The following is a 21,401-nucleotide window of genomic DNA, read 5'->3' on the forward strand; positions in this document are numbered from 1 at the left end:
ATGGTTCCGTATACGGACCGTATAGGGACCGCAAAAAACGGCCCGCAAAACGGAAAAAAAAAACGGTCGTGTGAAAGAGGCCTAAGGCTGAATTCACACGAGCGTGACAGATTAGGTCCGGATGCGTTCAGGGTGCGTTCAGTTAAACTCGCACCATTTTGCAAGCAAGTTCAGTCAGTTTTGGCTGCAATTGCGTTTAGTTGTTCAGTTTTTTCCGCGCGGGTGCAATGCGTTTTGATGCTTTTTTCACGCGCGTGATAAAAAACTGAAGGTTTACAAACAACATCTCCTAGCAACCATCAGTGAAAAACGCATTGCATCCGCACTTGCTTGCAGATGCAATGCGTTATTAACGCAGCCCCATTCACTTCTATGGGGCCAGGGCTGCGTGAAAATACCAGAATATAGAACATGCTGCGATTTTAAAGCATTGCAGAAGTGATGCATGAAAAAAAATGCTCATGTGCACAGCCCCATTGAAATGAATGGGTCAGGATTCACCTACTGCATTGCACCCGCGCGGAAATCTCGCCCGTGTGAACTCAGCCTAAGGCTACATTCACACGTCAGTATTTTCCTATATCCCGATTTTCGGTCCTTTTTTGCGGATCCGTTGTTCCTGAAAATGTTTCCGTATATCATCCGTATGTCATCCGTTTTTTGCGGATCTGCAAAAAACGGAAACATGTATAAATTTCAATAATCAAATAAAGTTGTTTGGATTTCTTTGAAAAAAAATTGAAAAAAAAACATTTGTTATGTGTTTCCAGGAACGGATTCCGCATAAAACGGATGACATACGGAATGACATCCGAATGTCTTCCGTTTTTTGCGGATCCATTGACTTTGTATTGTACCAGGATCCGAATTTTGCGGAAAAGAATAGGACATGTTTTATATTTAAACGGACATGCGGAACGGAACAACGGAAACGGACAGCACACATTGTGCTGTCCGATTTTTTCCAGGACCCATTGAAAATGAATGGGTCCAGATCTGGTCCTGATCTGTTCCGCAAAAAAACGGAACAGATCAGGAAAGAAAAAACGGACGTGTGAATGGACCCTAAAGGGAATTTGTCAGCTTCAAACCACCCCCCAAACTGGAGTACGAGGTGTATAGTGTAAATGATGCTGAGTCCAATTATGTTGTTTTTATCTTCATACTTGCTTGCATTCAGATGCTGTGCTTCGACAAGCCAGCAGCAAAATGCATTAGAGGACTCCTCTTTGAGTACTCTCCATTATGTGTGTGAACAGAGGAAGTCCTCTCAATGCGTTTCACTGCTGGCTAGGGAGAACACAGTGTTGGAACATAAAAGTATCAAAATAAAAATTACATAACCTGACTTACATCACATCACTTACATTATTCATCACTTATGGTGGGTTCACATTAGCATTATAGATTGCGTTTTTGTTTTCCATTATACCATGGTTATAATGGAAAATAACGGAATCAATAAGACAGAAGTCAAAACGGAAGCCTTTAAGAGGCATTCCGTTTTGATCTGTAATAATAGAAGTCTATGGGAATCATAACAGATCCGTCTGGTTTCCATTATGCAAGACGGAAAACAAAGTCCTGTCGACAGAACTTTTTTTTCGTTCTGCATAACGGAAACCAGATGGATCCGTTATGATTCCCATAGACTTCTATTATGACGGAAAGCAAAACTAAATGCCTTTTAAAGGCTTCCGTTTTGCATTCCGTCATAATACAAGTCTATGGGCAGCATAACGGATCTGTCCTGGTTTCCATTATGCCAGACTGGACTGCATAATGGAAACTAGGGCGGATCCGTTAGGCTGCCCATATACTTGTATTATGAAGGATCGAAACGGAATGCCTCTTAACCCCTTAAAGACCCATGACGTACCGTTACGGCATGGATCCCAAGTCCTTAAGGACCCATGACGTACCGGTACGTCATGTGTTGTTCCGATCACCGCCGCCCGATTATTGAGCAGGCACCTCGGCTAAATGCGCGGAGGGTCCCATGACCCCCCGTGTCGGCGATCGCCGCAAACCGCAGGTCAATTCAGACCTGCGGTTTGCGGCTTTTACCTGGTGCGGCGGTGGTGCCATCGGGTCCCCATGGGGCTGTGGGGGGACCCGATGGCATGGAAGGCAGCGCAATGCTTTCCTGAGGCATCTGCGCTGCCTTCCGGTGAAGAGCCTGTGAGATCCAGCTTCCCTACAGAAGTATTGGAATGCATTGTAAAGGAATATACCCCCAAAAGTTCAAGTCCCAAAGTGGGACAAAAAATAAAGTTAAAAAAAGTTGAAAAAACTAAGTTTTCCTCTCCAAAAATTTAAAGTTTCAAGTAAAAATGAACAAAAACTTAATTTTCCCCAAATAAAGTTAAAAAAAAATTGGCAAAAAATAGGGGGTAAAAAAAGGATACATATTAGGTATCGCTGCGTCCGTATTGACCGGCTCTATAAACATATCACATGAACTAACCCCTCAGATGAACACCGTTAAAAATAAAAAATAAAAACTGTGCTAAATAACCAATTTTTTTGTCACCTTACATCACAAAAAGTACAACAGCAGGCGATCAAAAAAGGCGTTTGCCCACCAGAATAGTACCAACCTAACCGTCACCTCATCCCGCAAAAAATGAGCCCCTACCTGAGACAATCGCACAAAAAATAAAAAAAACTATGGCTCAGAATATGGAGACACTAAAACATAATTTTTTTTTGTTTTAAAAAAGCTGTTATTGTGTAAAACTTACATAAATAAAATAAAAGTACACATATTTGGTATCGCCACGTTCGTATCGACCAGCTCTATAAAAATATCACATGACCTAACCCCCCAGATGAACACCGTAAAAAATTAAAAATAAAAACTGTGCTAAATAAAACATCACAAAAAGTGCAATAGCAAGCGATCAAAAAGTCATATACACCCCAGAATAGTGCCAATCGAACCATCATCTCATCCCGCAGAAAATGAGACCCTACCTAAGATATTCGCCCAAAAACTGAAGAAAAATATGGCTCTCAGAATATGGAGACACTAAAACATGATTTTTTTTTGTTTCAAAAATGATATTATTGTGTAAAACTTACATAAATAAAAAAAGTATACATATTAGGTATCGGTGCGTCCGTTTCGACCGGCTCTATAAAAATATCACATGACCTCACCCCTCAGATGAACACCGTAAAAAATGTAAAATAAAAACTGTGCTAAATAAACCATTTTTGGTCACCTTACATCACAAAAAGTGTAATAGCAAGCGATCAAAAAGTCACACGCACCCACATATTTGGTATCGCCACGTTCGTATCGACCGGCTCTATAAAAATATCACATGACCTAACCCCTCAGATGAACACCGTAAAAATTTAAAAATAAAAACTGTGCTAAATAAAACATCACAAAAAGTGCAATAGCAAGCGATCAAAAAGTCATATACACCCCAGAATAGTGCCAATAAAACCATCATCTCATCCCGCAAAAATCATACCCTACCCAAGGTAATCGCCCGAAAACTGAAAAAATTATGGCTCTCAGACTAAGGAAACACTAAAACATGATTTTGTTTGTTTCAAAAATGAAATCATTGTGTAAAACTTACATAAATTAAAAAAAATTATACATATTAGGTATCGCCGCATCCGTGACAACCTGGTCTATAAAAATATCACATGATCTAACCTGTCAGATGAATGTTGTAAACAACAAAAAATAAAAACGGTGCCAAAACAGCTATTTCTTGTTATCTTGCCTCACAAAAAGTGTAATATAGAGCAACCAAAAATCATATGTACCCAAAACTAGTACCAACAATACTGCCACCCTATTCCATAGTTTCTAAAATGGGGCCACTTTTTGGGAGTTTCTACTCTAGGGGGGCATCAGGAAGGCTTCAAATGGGACATGGTGTCAAAAAAAACCAGTCCAGCAAAATCTGCCTTCCAAAAACCGTATGGCATTCCTTTCCTTCTGCACCCTGCCGTGTGCCCGTACAGTAGTTTACGACCACATATGGCGTGTTTCTGTAAACTACAGAGTCAGGGCCATAAATATTGAGTTTTGTTTGGCTGTTAACCCTTGCTTTGTAAAAGTTAAAAAAATATTCAAATGGAAAATCTGACAAAAAAGTGAAATTTTGAAATTGTATTTCTATTTTCCATAAATTCTTGTGGAACACCTGAAGGGTTAACGATGTTTGTAAAATCAGTTTTGAGGGGTGTAGTTTCTTAGATGGGGTCACTTTTATGGAGTTTTTACTCTAAGGGTGTCCAAAAAAACAGTCCAGCAAAATCTGCCTTCCAAAAACCATATGGCATTCCTTTCCTTCTGCGCCCTGCCGTGTGCCCGTACAGTAGTTTACGACCACATATGGGGTGTTTCTGTAAACTTCAGAATCAGGGCCATAAATATTGTGTTTGGTTTGGCTGTTAACCCTTGCTTTGTAAAAGTAAAAAAAATATAAAAATGGAAAATCTGCCCAAAAAGTGAAATTTTGAAATTGTATCTCTATATTCTATTAATGCTTGTGGAAGTTTCTAAAATCAGTTTTGAATACCTTGAGGGGTGTAGTTTCTAGAATGGGGTCATTTTTGAGTGGTTTTTGAAAATTTCTGAAAAATGTCAAGTTTGCTTCTAAACTTCTAAGCCTTGTAACATCCCCAAAAAATGAAATATCATTCCCAAAATTGAAACTTGGACATTTTAATTTTTTTACAAATTTTTGGTAAATTTAGTATTTTTTTTATAAATAAAAATGATTTTTTTTTTAACTTCATTTTACCAGTGCCATGAAGTACAATATACAATAAGTCAAAGCGTTTTAAAGTTATCAGCACTTAAAGTGACACTGGTCAGATTTGCAAAAAATGGCCAAGTCCAGAAGGTGAAATAGGTCCGAGTCCTTAAGGGATTAAAGGCTTCCATTTTGACTTCCATTCTATGGATTCCGATATTTTCCATTATTACCATGTTATAACGGAAAGCAAAAACTGAATCTATAACGCTGATGTGAACCCACCCTTACTCAAGTTTGGAGGGTGTATCGAAGCTGAGATTCCCTTTAACCCTTTCCAACATTAGGTCTTTTAAGATGGTGCCGGCCCAAGGGTGGAGCACGTGCCAAACCTGCCAGGTGTCTGCATAATCACCAGTTGGAGACATTTAACCCCTCATATGCCAAGGTCTAATATGAACACATCATCTTCCTGGGCAGGAACAGCCTCCCCTAACTGAGATTGGAGAATGCATAATTTAGGGTACATTCACACAACAGTGAAAAATGGATGTCACGGATATTTTTTTTAACAGCCGTCAGGGGTTATTCACACTGCAGTTTTTTTATGGCCAGTGAATAATGGATGTCAGAAAATAGAACAACTTTCTCTTTTGCCCCTTTTCATTTATCGACAGCCCCATACCATTGAGAGGGGTTGTGTGAATGTAACCTTAGTAATAATAGGCCAGAACCTATATAGGCCTATATCTCCTGCCTTTCACCTGCACCAAACCTACAACACCAAGGGCACCCCAACTACCATTAGGCAGGAACCCCAACATTAGCCTGTGGCCCGAGGGAAGAAAGGGTCTGCCCTACTATAACTGCCCTGGCACTAGGGAGTGTCGGTTTAAGGATTGCCACTGTAAATGATTGTTAATGATTATTGAAACCAGAGCCACTATAAATCCCCATCCTCCGCTTTACTCCTCTGGGGCTTCCGGCACATATATGTTTATGTGTTTTTCATATACTTACACTAAATATTTCTAATACTATGACAGCAAATGTGAGCCAACGGTGAAGTATCTACAGGGCTACCACTCATAGCACAATGGCGATGCAGAAACATTTTAGTGTTCGAGATTGCCACCAAAGATCCATAACAGCACTTGGGTTCAACACGACAAGAAGGGAGTTTCTCACAGGCTTTGAAGGTAAGGCACATTTATATTTAGTGTGTACACTAATAACTATACATTATATAATAAGAAGAATATGAATTAAATATCATATGAAAATAGCACAATTACATCACAAAATGCCCCTGCTGGGTCAGATAAATATCTCAGTTTTTTATACAAAGTTGTCATTTTACAGAGATATTTCTCTCACCCAGCATGGGTATATGTAAAAATACACCCCAAAACACATTGCCCTACTTCTCCTGAGTACGGCGATACCACACGTGTGACACTTTTTTGCAGCCTAGGTGCGTAAAGGGGCCGAAAGTCCGACGAGTACCTTTAGGCTTTACAGGGTGTCTACCAATTTAGCCCCGCCCAAAATGCCAGAACAGTAAACACACCCCACAAATGACCCCATTTCTGAAAGTAGACACCCCAAGGTAATCGCTGAGGGGCATATTGAGTCCATGAAAAATTGAACTTTTTGACACAAGTTAGCGGAAAGGGAGACTTTGTGAGGAAAAAAAACAAAAAAATCAATTTCCGCTAACTTGTGCCAAAAAAAAAACTTCTATGAACACGCCATGCCACTCACGGAATACCTTGGGGTGTCTTCTTTCCAAAATGGGGTCACATGTGGGGTATTTATACTGCCCTGGCATCTTAGGGGCCCTAAAGCGTGAGAAGAAGTCTGGAACTCAAATGTCTAAAAATGACCTCCTAAAAGGAATTTGGGCCCTTTTGCGCACCTAGGCTGCAAAAAAGTGTCACACATGTGGTATCGCCGTACTCAGGAGAAGTAGGGCAATGTGTTTTGGGGTGTATTTTTACATATACCCATGCTGGGTGAGAGAAATATCTCTGTAAAATGACAACTTTGTATAAAAAAAAATTGAAAAGTTATCTTTTACAGAGATATTTAGCTCACACAGTATGGGTATATGTAAAAATACACCCCAAAACACATTGCCCTACTTCTCCTGAGTACGGCGATACCACATGTGTGACACTTTTTTGCAGCCTAGGTGCGCAAAGGGGCCCAAATTCCAATGAGTACCTTTAAGGAGGGCATTTTTAGGCATTTGGATTCCAGACTTCTTCTCACGCTTTAGGGCCCCTAAAATGCCAGGGCAGTATAAATACCCCACAAGTGACCCCATTTTGGAAAGAAGACACCCCAAGGTATTCCGTGAGGGGTATGGTGAGTTCATGTAAAATTTTATTTTTTGTCACAAGTTAGTGGAATATGAGACTTTGTAAGAAAAAATAAATAAATAAATTTCCGCTAACTTGTGACAAAAAATAAAAACTTCCATGAACTCACTATGCCCATCAGCGAATACCTTAGGGTGTCTACTTTCTGAAATGGGGTCATTTGTGGGGTGTTTCTACTGTCTTGGCATTGTAGAACCTCAGGAAACATGACAGGTGCTCAGAAAGTCAGAGCTGCTTCAAAATGCGGAAATTCACATTTTTGTACCATAGTTTGTAAACGCTATAACTTTTGCGCAAACCAATAAATATACACTTATTGCAATTTTTTTATCAAAGACATGTAGAACAATACATTTTGAGAAAAATGTATATAGAAATGTAGTTTTATTTGAAAAATTTTACAACTGAAAGTGAAAAATGTCATTTGTTTGCAAAAATTTCGGTCAATTTCGATTAATATAAAAAAAATTAAAAATGTCAGCAGCAATGAAATACCACCAAATGAAAGCTCTATTAGTGAGAAGAAAAGGAGGTAAAATTCATTTGGGTGGTAAGTTGTATGACCGAGCAATAAACCGTAAAAGTAGTGTAGTGCAGAATTTTAAAAAGTGGTCTGGTCATTAAGGGGGTTTAAGCTAGGGGAGCTGAGGTGGCTAGGGACAGTGATGCTGAAAACGATTAATAGAAGAATATTGGAGAGGGCGAGTGGAGGTAGACTTATTCTGTTTTATCAGTTTTATTTATTTATTTCTACATTTACTTATTCCTTGCTGTAAACTACTTGGGCGGGGGGGGGGGCAGGTCTTAATGATGATCATCCTCATATTTTGCTGAAGAGATGGATGGATTGTTTTCAACAGTCGTGTTGCAGTCGCAGCATTTCACAGTGTGAAACCACTGACTAGCATTACTAAAAATGTGCGACATTGCTGCAACACACGTGTCACAGTGCAGTCCTAGCCATAGGTCCTGATTTATCATTCCTTCACGCCAGAATTCTGGGTTAAAAAAATTACGAACAAGTCTAAACAGATCATAATGGATCAATCACACTATGAAACCATGGCATGTGTGAGCAGACCTTACATGACTGCTGCTCACAGTAGGCATGTTGAATAGAGCCTTATACCACACTGTGTATACGTAAAGAATATTGTGGTCCCAATCTGTTATTAATCCATAAATGGTGCCTACTTATTGTGACTTTTTTTTTAACAGTATTGGTCAAGTAACATAGCTTTTGCATCCCATTTACAGATGGAATGATAAAATGGTGGGACCTGGACAGTGGACACCTTTCTCAGTCAGCAGCAGAACATTCAGGGATGGTCACCCAAATCTTATACTGGACAGAGACAAAGCTAGTCTTCTCATCATCAAATGACGGTACTCTGATAGTCTGGACATCTGGAGCAGTTGTGTTGGATAAGATCAGGGTAGGTAAAAATGTTTGCTTCTTTTAACATTTGTTTACAACCACATAACAATCCTGATAAATACAGTTCCTCTGGATCCACTTGCAGGATAACAGGCTGAACTGGACAGATGTCTTTTTTCAGCCTTATAAACTATCAGTGGCGTTGCTAGGGCTGGTGTCACCCGGTGCGGTAGAAAATTGTGTCACGCCACTCAAGCCCCCCCCCCAACCTGTGGACGCGCCCCTTTTTACTGATAATGTAGTAGATATCACCTTCAGTCCTATGTAGCACCACAGATAGCACAGTGATAACTCTGAGTACAGATAATGTAATAGATGTTCCCTGCAGTCCTATGTAACACCTCAGATAACACAGTGATAACTCTCTGAGTACAGATAATGTAGAAGATGGGTGTGACCCCCCCCCCCCCCCCCCCCCCCCCCAGAATTCAGAACACGCACAGTGTCACCTGAAGTCTGGGGCCAGGATGTGGCAGAGTGGGCCATATTCTCAATCTCCTCCCCCAACCCTACCGTGAAACAGATATGTGCATGGTCATTATTATTACAGTAGAATACCGCACCATACCTGTTACATCCAGTGACATCACCCAATATATAGATTTTCCTTAATGTATACATTCTGAGATAAAACCGCCACAATACATTCTTTCAGCCGCGTTTCGTCTCTGTAGAGTTTCACAGAAAACATTTTTAGATTCCTCACTTTACTCTCATCCTCTACTATCCTTTACTATCATTATACACAGGGGGCCATTATATATACTAATAATACAGATCTCTGCTGTCCATATACCAGGCCTACCACCATTATTACCCCTTCTTATACCGCCTGGTAACCCTGACCAGGCGGACAGGCGGTATATGAAGGAGTAATACTGGTAGGCCTGGTATATGGACAGCAGACATGGCATCCTCTGGGCAGCACTGTCTTTGGTCATCCTTTACCAGCACCTTGACTGCCACCTGCGTAGCCTGTAACACCGACTGTCACTCACTGATGGCCAAGAAGCAGGCAGTGACGTGCCATGAGAGCCAGGCTACGCAGGGGGCAGTCAGGGTGCTGGTGAAGGATGACCAGAGGCAGTACTACCCAGAGGATGCCATCTCTGTTGTCCAGTCCATATACCAGGCCTACTACCAGTATTATCCTAATATACCTCCTGCCCACCCCACACCTAACACTCAGGATGCTGTCGCACTGTGACACTGATACGATGACTGACTCACTGTCAGGGTCCCTCAACGCTCATTCAGGCTGCCTGCTGTTGAGTCCAGAAAAGGCAAACTGCGGCAGCTATCTTCTTCTTATTGCTCCGGCTCCACAGTGTCTTTCCCGCTCAGAAGGTGGGCAGAGCTTTGTACTGCCATGAGCGCCCTGGTGATTCATCAGCGCTCGTTCTGTTGATACTGCTCCTTACTCTGCGGCGCTGCGCAGTGCAACAAAGCGAAACTCAGTCAGTTCACCGATTATTTTATTTTTTTTTAAACGGCGGCCAGCGCCCCCTGCAGTCTGGCGCCCGAGGCAACAGCCCCTCTGCCCCCCCTACGCCACTGCCCCTGACCACCCTTGTCACGCCCCTTTAAAAAAGACCAGGGGTGTAAAAACCAAGAGATGTGACTATATTTTGCCACTTTTCAGGAACAAGAGACATGATCTAAGAGGCAGGAAATAACTTCTCAGAGAGGGGAGGATGGGAGTCCTACCAGAAAGTGCTGACAGTGATCCCAGCTATTATGTGATATCAGAGGACATTACAGAAGTAGGCAGAAGAGGAGAGGACTACAACTCCCAGCATCTCCTTCACTCAATAAATCCATCCCTTCTCTCTTTTCTTCTACTTCATACAACACTCGCCCCCTGCAGTAATCACATGACAGTGACATCATCACAGGTCCTTTTCTACCACTTCTCTTCACTGCTGAGCTCCGCCCCTCCTGATCACATGACAATGACATCATCCCAGGTCCTGCAGCAGATACAGAGCAGGTCCTGGTCTGTAGTCACTGGCAGTGCTAGCAGACAGATTGCTTACCGGGTGTGGGGGATGCTAGTGGTGTTGGGTCTGCTGGGTGACGTCACTCACCCCATCAGACTGGTGTTACCCAGTGCGGCCCGCACCCCCCTTGCAATGCCACTGTAAACTATGGGGAGATTTATCAAGTTAGTGTAAGGTAGAACTGGCTTAGGTGCCCATAGCAACCAATCAGATTTCACCTTTCATTTTCACAGCTCCTTTGAAAAATGAAAGGGGGAATCTGATTGGCAACTAAGCCAGTTCTACTTTACACCACTTTGATAAACCTCCCCCTATGTTACTATGTGATGCAAGGAAACATACATTACACACTCTCCATACATCTCGTAAAAAAGACAGTTGACAGTCCCTATGGAAACTGAGGGAAAAAGGCTCCTCTCCAGAAGGAAGAAAACTGTATCTATTGACACCTGTAAGTCAATGTCTTACTCTTGAAAGGGATCTGTCAGCAGGTTTGTGGCTATGAAGCTGGCCTGATACTGACCTGTTACATGTGTGCTTAGCTACTGAAGGCATCTGTGTTGGTCCCATGTTCATATGTGCCCAGATTGCTGAGAAAAATTATGTTTTAATATCTGCAAATGAGCCTCTAGGAGCAACGGGGTGTTGCTGTTACAGTTTGAGGCTCTGTTTTCTCTGCAACTGCTAGTGGCGGATTATAATTGGGGCGTTTGGGTCTGTAGCCCCGGCCCCTGCATCACTGGGGGGCCTAACACCGACCCAAACGCCTACAAACTACGGCAGGGCACGGGAGCGCATAGCCGTCCGCCGATCCCCACCATAGGCTTCAGGCCTAGTAGGCATCACGCCACGCCTGTGCCCTGACGTGTGTGCGCAGCGCGCCTGCACCAGCTAGAAGTGAGCGCCGAATGGGACACAGGTAAGTATTAGCTTTTATTTTTTGTGTGCCAACTTTGGGGGACATTACTGATAGGACAGTGTGGGGCAAACTACTACATGAGGGTAAATTACTAGTGTGGGAAAAATTAATACTGTGGGGGCAGTATGGGGGACAATTAATACTGTGGGGGCAAATTACTACCATGGGGAGAATTAATACTGTGGGTGCAGTGTGTGGGGCAACTCACTTAATGGATGGCAGTGTTGGGCAAATTATCTAATGGGGGGTAGTGTGGGGGGTTAATCCTTAATGGGGGCAAATTACTTAATGAAGGGCAGTGTGGGGGCAAATTACTTAATGAAGGGCAGTGTCAGGGCAAATTATCTAATGGGGGCAGTGTGGGGGGTTATTACTTGATGGGGCAGTGTGGGGGGGGGGAAATTACTTTGGGGAGAGTTACTACATGGGAGGCAGTGTGGAATAAATTACTATATGGGGCAGTGTGGGGGAAATTACTATATGGGGCAGTGTGGGGGAAATTACTTTATGGGGCAGTGTGGGGGAAATTACTATATGGGGCAGTGTGGGGGAAATTACTATATGGGGCAGTGTGGGGGGGAAATTACTATATGGGGCAGTGTGGGGGGGAAATTGCTATATGGGGCAGTGTGGCGAAAATTACTATATGGGGCACGGTGGGGGAAATTACTATATGGGGGCAGTGTGGGGGAAATTACTATATGGGGGCAGTGTGGGGGAAATTACTATATGGGGCAGTGTGGAAGAAATTACTTTATGGGGCAGTGTGGGGCTGTATTCCTCTATGTGTGTCATGGCTGTGTCATGGTCTGGTGTAGTGGACCATGACACTTTTGCCATGCATGCTTGTTGCTGGTGGCAACATGTTGTTTTGCATGTTTTGACACTTCCCCTTAAGTTGTGTGTCCCTTCCCATCCTGGTGTGTTCGGGGTTAGGATGTTTTCTGGGTGTGGCCTCTGGCTCTTCTTACAGTGTTGTGAGCCTGAAGGTGAGTTGGTTGATTGCCTGTATATGTGTAGGAGCTCTGCTCCTTGCTGGACATAAAACGCCAACTTACTAGACCTGTAACAACAACAAGACGAGACACCAAACCCTGAACATAAACCCACACCAAACATCCACACAGGTAAGGTAGGGGAACATGGAGGATAGAATGGGAAGACATTGCTGGAGACATCGAAGTCCCACTAGGTGGCCCTCACACTGGAAGATGGAACATCCAGACAAGGAGCATAACTCCAGCACAGCACACACGAAGGCTGGAGTACAACTGACTCCTGGTCAAAGGACGCAGGTATGAGAAGTACCTAGTGACCAAACCCAATCAGGGGGTTAACCCTTACAGCACCAGACAGGGGAAGGCTTCAACTTAAAGGGGAAGTGCACACACCAGCCACCACGTTACCACCGGCAACAGCATGCGTGGCAACCATGTCACGGCGCACACAGCCAAAGCCGAGAGACACTGCCACCACATGCCATAACAGCAACATGTTGCCACCGGCAACCGCAAGCATGGCACAAGTGTCACGGCGCACACAGCAAATGCCATGACAATATGTAAAGCTGGCTCACTACTGTGACCTGCGTCTCATCTTCTCCTCCAAGTCTTTTTTTTTTTTTTTTTTCACAGTGTAAGGCCGATTCATTGGCCTGTATTTGTGGGAGGGGCTTGGCCACCTACTTCAACGGCCGGCGCCCTCCCACAAACGTACGTAGTGCAGAGTCCTTGGAAGCGTGCGCTCGTACCTGGCAGTCCTGTTGGTGGATCGGGTAAGTGCAGGCAGGAGTGCGGTGGTCGGCCCTTTGGTACGTAGGGGCCGCCATACGCTGCGTCTGGTTCACCCCTCCTGCCCGTTTCTACATGCGGCACCTCGTCAGCCTCTGGGGGGGGGGGGGATGGAGCCACGCTTACGGCACCCCCCTCCTCCACCGCCCAGGCTCGTGCTCGGCACCGCTCTCCGGCGGGGGGCGGAGCCAGTGGTCACATGAGGGCCAAACTCCCCGCCCGCTCCCGCCCCCCTCTTCTCGGCCGGTACACAGCCTGCGCTGCCTCGCTCCCTCACCTGGTGGGCAGCGCAGACAGCTGTGGATCGGCGACACATACACTTCCCCAATTGCCAGGGGGCGCATTTTTCTCCCCACGCGGTGGAGATGCCCAGCCGGCGGGGGGCGGCCCCTCGTGGAGTAGGGGGGCACCCCCGCACTGGGCACCCCATCAGGGAGTGGTGCGCCCCCCACGTGGCACGTCTCACACAGAAGGGGGAGGCACGTCTGATTAGGCCTCCCCCCTATGCCAGGGGGCAGCTCCGTTTCCCCACGCGGTGGAGGTGCCCAGCCGGCGGGAGGCGGCCCCCCATGGAGTAAGGGGGGCACCCCCGCACTGGGCACCCCATCAGGGACCGGTGAGGCCCCCCACGCGGCACGCTTAGCCTCGGCAAGATGGGGCCCTCGTCGCCAGGGGCCCCCCTGGGCCGACCTCATGCCTGAGGGCTGCGCTGCTCCCCACGCGGCAGAAGTGCTCAGCCGGCGGACGGCGCCACCCAGGGACAGAGAGGGCCCCGCACTGAGCACCCTGTCAGGGACATGCGTCAGCTCTCCACGTGGCACTCGTCTCATGTTTGCAGGGATTGTCAGCCGTTGCCAATATCCATCCCCACGTGGTTCATGGTACCAGGGAACTCCGCGTTCCCCACACGGTTACCATGGAGCACGGCGGTGCAGGCAACGGCTCGCTCCCCGCCCACATTAAAGTCTGGCACGGGCCGCCGTGCCGCCTAGATAGGTAGGGTTTTTTTTCCATCATCAACGCAATGCAGAGAAGAGAAAAAAAAAAAAAAAAAACACCCTCTCCCACCAGTCACCATACCTCCCCTCACGTACACGTCCTGGTATTGAGCCTCACGCATTGACTGGTTCTTTTGCATTTGTTCCGTTGTTGTTTTCCAGGTTCTGTACAGTGGTTAGTCTGAGAGAAGTTGGTGGGATCTCAATTGATTTTTCCTTGGCTACCAAGGTAGTGAGGTACACGTCGGGGGATGGGAAGTGGTTGGCCTCAGGCTGGGGTCTCATGTGTTTTTTTGTCAACGCACAGGTCATTTTTCATTTCATTTCACTTCCGTGAAGTCAGTGTATAGGGATTCTCAGTTGGTAAGTACGTCGGGTCTCCTTGCATGGACTCCCGGGTGGCGGTTCCTGGCCATTCCTTCACGGCTCTTCTGGTTCAGTGTGCATACCTCACGGCAATTGTTCACTTTTCTGTACGTGGTTAGACAGCTGCACGGGTGCCAGCGACCATCAGGCTAGTCGGTCATGTTACGTTACTCTTTCCACAGCCGCTATGTCACGTGCTTCGGACATTGTCGACGCGTCGGTGGACGAGGTCGTAGCACAGACATCCGAGAGGGGCAGCACACCGTCCCTACGTGCTTGGACAATTCCTAGGCTGATGGCGGAGTTGACAAAGCGGGGCGTTCCTTTCCCGGCAACCGCTAGGAAAGCTGAACTATATCGGCTGTGGAGAGACTCCCTGGCACCCAGCGCCAATGATCCCCCTGCAACTACGATGCAAACATCGCTGACTCAGATACACGTCATGCTAAACAGTCTGACGTCGGCCGTCACATCCATGCAGGCGAGGTTGGAGTCCATCAAGGCTCGCAGCACAGTCGCACCAGTTGCCTCCCTCGAGGTTCCGGTCGCCTCCACCTCCGTCATAGCAGACATTCGTTCTGCCCAGTCCGTCCCTAACGTGACTCCCTCCCACTATGTCCCGCTCAACATCAGGAAGGACATCCTGGAGGGTAGGGATGTCAATCTTGCGTCTCTACTCATAGCATCTAGGGACCTCTCTGATAACAGGGTTATAGCTTGTGGAGAAGTGTCGGTGGTACTAAGGAGCCGCGACCACCGGCTCAACCGCAAATTGTCCATCCCGGAATTCGTTATGGCATTTAGTCTTTTCAGGGATGTCATTTGCACTGCCAGGCCGGACAGGAGGGAGGAACTAGACCATTATCTCTTCAGGGACACAGAGTTGGCTCATAGGTATGGAGGAACCGCGTTCTACGACTACCACTGCTCATTTGCAGCTAAGGCGGCAGCGGCTCTCTCCCAGTTTCAGCACGTCACTGACTGGTCCAACCTGGACACTGAGCTTTTCTGCAGACACTTTGCAGGTCTGAAGGCTCCCTCCTGTTCCGCCTGTCAATCTATCTTCCACTCGGTTGAGTGGTGCGACAAGTCCGCCGTCAGCACGGCATCCTACCCATCCAGCTCGGCAGCTGGTCCTCTTGAGGTCTTCAGGCCCCCCAGCTCAGTAGACAAGCTGGGCCGGCCCATCATTCAGCTTGGAAGGGCACAGATATGCAACAACTTTAATTACGCCTCTTGTAACTTTGGGCAGTGCCGGTTGTTGCATATCTGTACCAATTGTTTCAGGGCCCACCCCCGAGTGGCATGCTCATTAAAATCCGTAAAAAGCTACATGAGTGTGGTCAATATCAGCCGGTTACAAGAATTCTTGCAAGGCCACCACAACCCGGGGTTTGTTCAGTTCCTGGTGACAGGATTTCAGGAGGGTTTCCACACGGGACTGATCACGACTCCAGAGTCCACACACGAGTGCAAAAACCTTCAGTCAGCCGAAAGAAATCCCGCCTCGGTAGACGCACTGATAGAAGCCGAGTTGAGCAAGGGGTTCTTAATCGGTCCCTTTGGTGTGCCCCCTTTTCAACGCTGGAGAGTCAGTCCCGTGGGGGTAGTCACAGGCAAGTTCAGCGGGAAGGAGAGACTCATCATCGACTTGTCGGCCCCACACGGCTCCCAGGTCCCCAGCCTCAACTCCCTCATTCCTTCGGAGGAAGTGGGCATGAGATATGCCTCGATAGACCAGGCTATCGCTATCATCATGAAAACGGGCCCAGGGTCCTGGCTGTCCAAAGCCGACATATCGGATGCCTTCAAGCTGCTTCCCATCATGCCAGCCCTCTGGCAGTGGCACGGCATCAAGTGGAAAGGCCTGTACTATTTCTCCACTAAGCTCACCTTCGGTTCCAAGAGTAGCCCCTGGCTCTTCGATCAGTTGGCTCAGGCACTCCACTGGATCCTGGAACACGTAGTCCTCTGTGAATTTGTCATCCACTACCTGGATGACTTCCTGCTGATTGAGAGGCCAGGGGCACTCCCCCTAGGGCTGGGCAAGTTACTCAGGTGCTTTTCCCAATTAGATGTCCCGGTGTCCCCCAAGAAAGTAGAAGGCCCGGCCACAGTCATCACCTTTCTTGGCATCGAATTAGATTCCCAGCGCATGCTAGCTAGATTGCCGGCGGACAAGTTAACAAGGATCAGAGGAGTCATTCACAGGTTCGCAGTCATGACCGTGGTCACTAAGGCGGATCTTCAGTCTCTTCTAGGCATGTTGAACTTCGCCATGCGCATCATCCCACAGGGCAGAGCTTTCATATCCCGCCTACTCGCGCTCTTGAGTTCCGCCCCAGAACAGGACAGCCCGGTGTGCTTGGACAGTCAAGCCCTAGCGGACCTCCACATGTGGGATCATTTCCTGAGCCAGTGGAACGGGGTCTCCTTATTTGTACCCGAGCTGTCGTGTCAGTCGCCTACAGTCTTTTCAGATGCAGCTGCGGGCTCAGGGTTTGCCGCCATTTCCGGCACCCACTGGGTGGCAGACGCATGGCCTGCTGAGGTGGGACAAATCCCAGGCTTCCTCCAGACCTCGGCGCTGTTCGAGCTGTACCCCATTGTGGTAGCCGCCCACATTTGGGGCAAGTTTTGGGCACGTCAGTCTGTTCTGTTCGTGACTGACAACACAGCCGTAGTGGACATTCTCAATAGTGGACTGTCGAAATCTAGTCAAGTCATGTGTTTTCTCAGACGGTTAGTGCAGCTCTCCCTGCAACACCACTTTCATATTTTTAGTGCGCATGTGCCAGGTGCGCAGAACGGGGCTGCTGACGCCTTGTCGAGGGCTAACTTCTCCCGTTTCTTCCAGATAATGCCAGAGGCAGATGCGACAGGCGCCACCATCCCTCCTCTCGAGTCCTTAAGGCTAGTGTAGCCGACCACCTTGGGACGGCCCACGTTCTAATACACCATTCCCTCTCGCCTAACACGACCAGGGCGTACAACACCGGGTGGAAGACGTTCTGCAAGTTTCGAGGAGAATGTCCTCAGGAGGACTCCAGTTTTCCAGAGTACATCCTGGCGTTCATCGGGTATTGCCACTCTGTACGCAAGCTCTCCCACGCTACAGTGAGGTCATACCTGGCGGGAGTGCAACACTTTCTCTCTCTTGGCCACCCTGAGCTAGCATCAGTGTTCACCTTACACACTGTCAAAGCCGCCCTCAAGGGTTTGAGCAAGTGCGGGCCTCAAAGCCAAGTACGCAGGCAGCCGGTCACCGGCCCTCTTTTCCGCAAACTGTCTGATGCCTTGGACGGTAATCCTTTCGGGGTTTTGGCCAGCCTGGTACTTAAATCCGCCATCTACTTGGCCTTCTACGGCTTCCTGAGACCTGGGGAGTTTACCTGTTCACCAGGCAGCGACAATTTCCTCACGGTCAGCCAACTGGTCCAGAACTCCGACGGGTTCACATTGCTGCTCAAGACGTCTAAGACCTCCCAGTTGGGACCCCCTGTCCAGATATCCTACTTTCCCACAGCACATCAATGGTGTCCCGTCACGGTGCTTCGTCGGTTGCGGTCCGCCTTGTCCGGGGCCGGACCGAACAGTCCTCTGTTACCCTTCGGGGTGGTGCCGCTCACCACCCAGCAGTTCATATCCCACGTTAGGTCACTAGTGGCCAGCACGGGCGGCGACCCTGCCACCATTTCGGGCCATTCGTTCCGCATAGGCGCGGCATCCGCGGCCTCCAAGAACCGAGTGCCTGCGCATGTCATTCAGAAACTGGGGCGTTGGCACTCGTCTTGTTTCAACCGTTACATACCACACCCTGAAACCGAAATGTCGGCAGCCTTTCAAACTTTAGCTTTGTAACGTCTTTGCAATAAAACACTTCTGCCTACCAGTATGTCTTTTGCCCTCTTTCAGGCGTCCCTCCACGACACGGTCACGGCACAACTCTGACCGCTTAGGGGTAGGGTAGCTCAGGTAGGACAGACACGTACTTGGTTGCCACGACCACAAGTGTAAGGCCGATTCATTGGCCTGTATTTGTGGGAGGGGCTTGGCCACCTACTTCAACGGCCGGCGCCCTCCCACAAACGTACGTAGTGCAGAGTCCTCCCTCCCACCCACCCTTTTCTCCTGTTACTCTCAAAGGGGATGCCCTCTTTCAGGCGTCCCTCCACGACACGGTCACGGCACAACTCTGACCGCTTAGGGGTAGGGTAGCTCAGGTAGGACAGACACGTACTTGGTTGCCACGACCACAAAAGATGTTTATTAGTATTGCGCCATGATCATGAGAAGCATTACAGTGTCATCCTGAGTACATTAAAGTTTACATTTCCATAATATTACATGCCATACACAATTAATGACACCTCAATGTTAGGATACATCAACACAATCCAATTTTTTTTTTTATTTCCCTCCCACCCCCCACGTACATGCAAGAAAAATACTAATAATGATAGCAAATAAAATGCAACTCTCAAGGGATAATGTGGCACATCTCTCTAAGCACCTCCTTGTTCACCACCAACACCAGCCCCCGATCTTGACCCATCGTTGACTCCTCAGACCCATCCTTATCTAAGACTCTAACAACTGCTGACCCTAAGCCTTCCCAGCTGTCCCTTGATATCTTCCTGCAAATACCAAGCTGTTAGTATAAACGGCTTCATGGCCGCAGATGCTTCTGTCTCCTCCATGAAATTTATCATGGACTGTTTCCAGGTTTTATACAACTTCTTCCCAGCTGTTACTTTTTTACCAATTGCTTCCAGCCACTCCAGATTAAACAAATGACGTAGGCGTCTCAGTAATTTAGCCCTTGATGGAATCCTTGCTCCAGCCAAGTAGACAACAGGCACTGTTTGGCCTCTAAAACTATCCTGTGCCCCATTGCCTTGAGGCCTCTGTTCTGACCACTGCCTCCCTCATTCGACTCCTCCTGCACGCCTGCATGTAATATTGCCACTTGGTTATCAAGTTCCTCCTTATAATTACTACCCTCCCGTAAAACCTGACCCACCATTTTCCAATACTCCTTTAATTTTGTACAACTCCACAAACCATGTAGAAGGTCCGTTTTAGATACAGAACACCTAGGGCAAGCTACTATCCTATTTGGTTTTGCACTAGTTACTGGCATATCAAATCCATACAAAGCATGATGTATGATTTTTAAAGTGAGTTTCCCTCATCATCTCGTTCACCACTGCGATGTGTAGGGCTGCTATGCCGGTTCTCACAGTTGTTTGTATCGCTACTAGATCCAATTTGTTCCCCTATCTCCGGAACAATCCCTGAGAGGCAGAGTCTTCCCAAAGGGACCTCAAGCTGCCGTATAAATGTGATATGGATTGTCTGTTGCCGGAAACAGTGAATCAAATTTATTCCGGTTCCACTCACCAGCCATGTTAAGAGCTAGACTTTTAAAGTAGTGCCTGATCTGCAGATATGGGAACAAATTAGATCCAGTTAGCCCCCATCTATCCTCCAGTTCTTGTAGAGTCGCCCACCTGTTTTCCTGGTTGTAAAACAAGTCGCCTACTGTCCTGATGCCCTTGATCCTCCATTCCCGGAACGGCCATTAGGATTGCCCTGGTGTAAAAGCTGGGTTATAATGTAAAGGGAGGTGTTTCGAGATCTGGCATGGTAATTTGTACATCCTTCTGAGGTTCTTCCACGTTATAATGGAGTCCCGTAAGATTAGCGAACATCTAGCCACGCGAGGCAATCAAGATAATTTGGTATGCGCTAGGGCCTTTAAGTCCCAGGGTGCCGCCAACTGCTTTTCCAATCTCAGATTAGAATAATGGGAAGTCTCACTAAACCAATCTATCAGGTGTCTACTCAGACAAGCTAAATTGTAACCCCTGACGTCAGGAACATTTAACCCTCCAATCTCCCTCCGCAGTTTCAGTTTCCTTAGTGAGACTCTTGGTTTCTTGCCATTCCAAATGAATCTTGTAAAACACCCCTCTAGGCTCCTCACATCTACATGACGTAGGAGTATCGGTATGGTCTGAAGTGGATACATCAGTTTGGACACTGCCAGCATTTTAATTAAGTGGCACCTGCCCATTAATGATAATGGAAGCTTTTGCCATCTGGCTAGATCCTCCTTAATTTTATGTAATAAAGGTGGGTAGTTTAACTGATAGATGGAATGCGGTGTCCGTCCAATCTTTATACCTAGGTATTTAATTTGGGATTTTAGTAAGGAACCCGTGACACCCTTATTACCATTTGCCTCAAAATTAGTCCTCTGGCCAATCGGCAGAAGTTCACATTTTGACGTGTTCACTTTATACCCGGAATATTTCCCAAAACTCTCCAAGTCCTTAAAATTTTTATCAATCTGCTCATATGGTTTTGACATGAATAGGATAATATCATCAGCGAATAGTGCCGCTTTCACTTGTGACTTTCCTATTCTAATCCCTTCAAATAAGTTAGATTTGCATAGTTCTCTAGCCAGGGGTTCGAGTGCCAGGTTAAATAATAACAGGCACCCCTCCTGGGTCCCCTTTTGCAGATCAAACAGTTTGGATAAGTGCCCCTGCGTAAAGACCCTTGCCTGCGGCCTATGGTGCATTTGTGACATGACTACCCTAAAGGCGCCCGTGATCCCCATTCTATCTAGGACCGCCTCCACCCATGCCCACCTAACATTGTCAAACGCTTTTTCAGCATCTAGCGTGAGCATGGCTGGTGACTCCCCCCTCTCTGGATCGAGCTATACCCTATCCAAAACAGCGAGTACTGTTCTAATGTTTGTCACC

The 21,401-nt window shown here is 46.9% G+C and overlaps 1 protein-coding gene across 1 annotated transcript in view; it reads left to right on the forward strand.

Moving 5' to 3' along the window:
• LOC122928207 overlaps window positions 1–21,401 on the forward strand; it is a 157,605-nt gene that overhangs the window by 3,665 nt on the left and 132,539 nt on the right. Inside the window, exons 2-3 of the mRNA XM_044280806.1 lie at window positions 5,774–5,926; window positions 8,369–8,547. Coding sequence (XP_044136741.1) covers window positions 5,824–5,926; window positions 8,369–8,547 — 282 coding nt within the window. The 5' untranslated portion in view covers window positions 5,774–5,823. The remainder of the gene's footprint in view (window positions 1–5,773; window positions 5,927–8,368; window positions 8,548–21,401) is intronic.

This window comes from Bufo gargarizans, chromosome 2, assembly GCF_014858855.1.
Source record: "Bufo gargarizans isolate SCDJY-AF-19 chromosome 2, ASM1485885v1, whole genome shotgun sequence".
Lineage (NCBI taxonomy): Eukaryota > Metazoa > Chordata > Amphibia > Anura > Bufonidae > Bufo > Bufo gargarizans.